Source organism: Delphinapterus leucas, chromosome 7 (genome assembly GCF_059928025.1).
Source record: "Delphinapterus leucas isolate spDelLeu-1000000601 "Yukka" chromosome 7, BTC_Dleu_Yukka2, whole genome shotgun sequence".
NCBI lineage: Eukaryota > Metazoa > Chordata > Mammalia > Artiodactyla > Monodontidae > Delphinapterus > Delphinapterus leucas.
The window spans coordinates 1,647,525-1,650,420 of record NC_143135.1 but is presented as its reverse complement, the minus strand read 5'-3'; the positions used below and the strand labels follow the sequence as shown (position 1 = coordinate 1,650,420).

The 2,896-nt window shown below is 70.8% G+C and overlaps 1 protein-coding gene across 1 annotated transcript; it reads left to right on the top strand.

The window, feature by feature from the left end:
- The first annotated feature begins 534 nt into the window (after positions 1-534).
- INS (insulin) lies at positions 535-1,360 on the top strand. Its single transcript, XM_022591055.2, has 2 exons — positions 535-721; positions 1,211-1,360. The coding sequence occupies exons 1-2, from the start codon at positions 535-537 to the stop codon at positions 1,354-1,356; spliced, it is 333 nt and encodes a 110-aa protein (XP_022446763.1). The 3' UTR covers positions 1,357-1,360.
- Positions 1,361-2,896: the final 1,536 nt, after the last annotated feature.

Genomic DNA, 2,896 nt, shown 5'->3' with positions numbered 1-2,896 from the left:
GATGGGACCCAAGCAAGGCCGGGTGGGCTGCGGCTCCTGTGGAGGCGTTTGCCCCCAGCTGTGGGCGGGGACAGCTTGGCATTAGGTCCCTCGTTAAGACTCTAATGACCCTGTGGCCCCAAGAGGTGCTGACGACCAAGGAGAGGTTCCTGCAGACCCAGCAGCGGGGAAATGATCCAGAAATTGCAGCCTCAGCCCCCAGCCATCTGCCACCCACTTGAGGCCCTAATGGGCCAGGTGGAGGGGTCAGGGGCTATAAAGCTGGCGGGGCCCAGCAGCCCCCAGCCCTCGGGACGAGCTGCACTCGAGGCCGTCAGCAAGCAGGTCTGTGCCTGCGGGCTCTGCGTCAGCCCGGGTCCGGGCCGGCCCCGCTGGGGTCCTGTGCATCGGGGCCCCAGGCCCGAGCTCCACTGAGCGGCAGGCGGGCGTGGGCTCCTCTCTTGGAGCGTTTGGGGGTGATCACTGGCTGGGGGTCCCGGGTGCCCCCTCGCTGGCCTCAGCCCCGCCTGTCCCCCAGGTCCTCGTGCCCCCACCATGGTCCTGTGGATGCGCCTGGTGCCCCTGCTGGCCCTGCTGGCCCTCTGGGCGCCCGCCCCTGCCCGGGCCTTCGTCAACCAGCACCTGTGCGGCTCCCACCTGGTGGAGGCACTGTACCTGGTGTGCGGGGAGCGTGGCTTCTTCTACACGCCCAAGGCCCGCCGGGAGGTGGAGAGCCCGCAGGGTGAGCCCCGCTGCCCCGCCGCCCCATTGCTTCCAGCTGGCACCCAGTGGGAGGTCAGGAGGGACTTTTTTAAAAAGGAAAATGATGTCCTCTTGGTCACATCCTAAAGGTGACCAGCTCCCTGGGGGTGAGCCAGGAGGGCGCCTGAGGGTGGGCTTGCCCCTCCCCCCCTCCCTTCTCGCCCCGGCCTTGCCCAGCACCCTGGCCCCACTCTCTCCCCTCCCCACCGAGGGCAGCTCCAGGGAGGAATCTTCTGAAGTGAGTCAAGTCCTGGGTGCCCACGGTCTCAGGGTGATGTGTCGGCGATGGGGGTGCTTGTGGGAGACACCCCGTCACCCTGGGAGAGGGCCCCGTCCTGCGCGGGCTGTGGGGAGGGGAGGGGGCGGGGCAGGCCCGTGATGGGCGCCAGGGCACCTGTTCAGGGTCCCGCTCCAGGGCTGGGCAGGGTGGGCAGGGGAGCGCCGTCTGCCTGACCGTCTCTCCCCGCAGTGGGGGCCGTGGAGCTGGGTGGAGGCCCCGGTGCAGGCGGCCTGCAGCCCCCGGCCCTGGAGGGGCCCCCGCAGAAGCGCGGCATCGTGGAGCAGTGCTGCACCAGCATTTGCTCCCTCTACCAGCTGGAGAACTACTGCAACTAGGGCCCGGCCGGGCGCCCCCTCCAGGCAGGCGGCCCAGCACTGCGCTCCCCGCACCCCTGATGGTCAATAAACCCCCTGAATGAGCCCTGCTGCTGTCGTCTGTGTGGCCTGGGGGGCTGAGGCGCTGCTGGGGGTGGGGGCGAGGAAGGCCGGCCCACCTGCTCAGGCCCTGGTGACGGGGGGCCCTGCCCCAGACCCCTCTCTGTTCCCTGCGTCATGCACTGGCTGCCCACAGATGTGCGGGCAGACGGGCACCAGGGCCCATGGCAGTACCCCCCAAGGTGGTGAGCTCCTGTCTTCGGGGGCCCTGACACCCCACTCCTCAGTGCCCCACTGCTGCACGGGGTGGCTCCGTGGGGCACCCGCCCAGGCCGCTGCTGGCCACGCCAAAGAGCCCAGGGGTGCCTGGGCTGGTCACAGCCCGGGAGGTCAGAGGGTGACCTGGCCGTACCAAGGCCTGGCCAGCCTGCCGGCCGCCCAGAGACCAAATCAATCTGCAGGCTTGCTGAAGGCTCCGCCCGGGCCAGGGCTCGGAGTGGCCGGGCTGGGGCTGCTGCCTGGGCCCCGGTCGCTGCAGACCACTCAGAGGCCGGCCTGGTACCCAGCCGGCTGGGCGGCCCTCCCTGTGACCCCGAGGCTCTCACCCTGGTCCCCCCACCCCAGGGGAGACGCTGCAGGCCCCCAGCAGGCCCCGCCCCTGGAGTGGAGGCCAGGGCTGGGCAGGCAGGTGGATGGCCGGACACTGGACCCGGAAGAGGAGGGGGAGGGGGGGTGGCCAGGGTGAGCGGCAAGCTGCCCATGGGATCACCCAGGCGGCCCCATTAGCACGGGTAGAGGCAGGGGCACCCCGCAGGAGCTGAGGTATGTGGGTGCCCGAGGCTGGGCTGCATGCAGCTGGGGCTGGGAAGTGGGCCGGTTGGAGTCAGGCTGCCCTCAAGGCCCTGCCAGCCAGTGAGACCCTGGGGACGACTCGGACGCTTCCCCTTCCCCTCAGGTGCCAACAGGCTCTGTGGAGAGGGTGGAGGCCTTTGGAGTCCCGGGGCAGGCGGGGCCATCCCGGCCAGCAGGACTCTCAGCACGGCTGGTGCTGGGTGGTGCGGGGGGCTCGGGAGAGGACTCCACCAGGTGGGGAACGCGGTGGGTCAGGGCGTGACGTGGCCCTCGGAGCCCTGCCTGGGCTGGGGCCTGTCTTGCTTTCCCCTCCTGAGACCCGCTGCCGCTCTGAGGCCCAGGATCCGCCCCCGCCCCAGCCGCTCCCACCAGCCCCTGGGTACCAGCGGATGTGTTTTCGAACAGTTGGGGTGGGGGCCCTCCATACACCCAGCAGGGATGGGGTCACGGAGGGAAGGAGAAGCGGCTGCCCAGGGCCGCCAGGGCCCCGGGGGTGAGGGCGGGATCGGACGCAGTCTCCTGCTCGGCACCGCCCTGGGCACTGAACCCCAGGTGCCCCCACTTCTGGACCCCCCCCCCCCCACATCGCCCCACGGAAGCCAGGCCCGCAGACCTGGGCTCTGCCACCCAACCCAGGCCCAGGCTCCGC

Excerpts from the sequence above, each read along its gene's own strand:
- INS (XM_022591055.2), top strand. The coding sequence starts at position 535 with ATGGTCCTGTGGATGCGCCTGGTGCCCCTGCTGGCCCTGCTGGCCCTC. Across the intron at positions 722-1,210 it reads GGAGGTGGAGAGCCCGCAGG|TGGGGGCCGTGGAGCTGGGT; the intron begins GTGAGCCCCGCT and ends CTCTCCCCGCAG.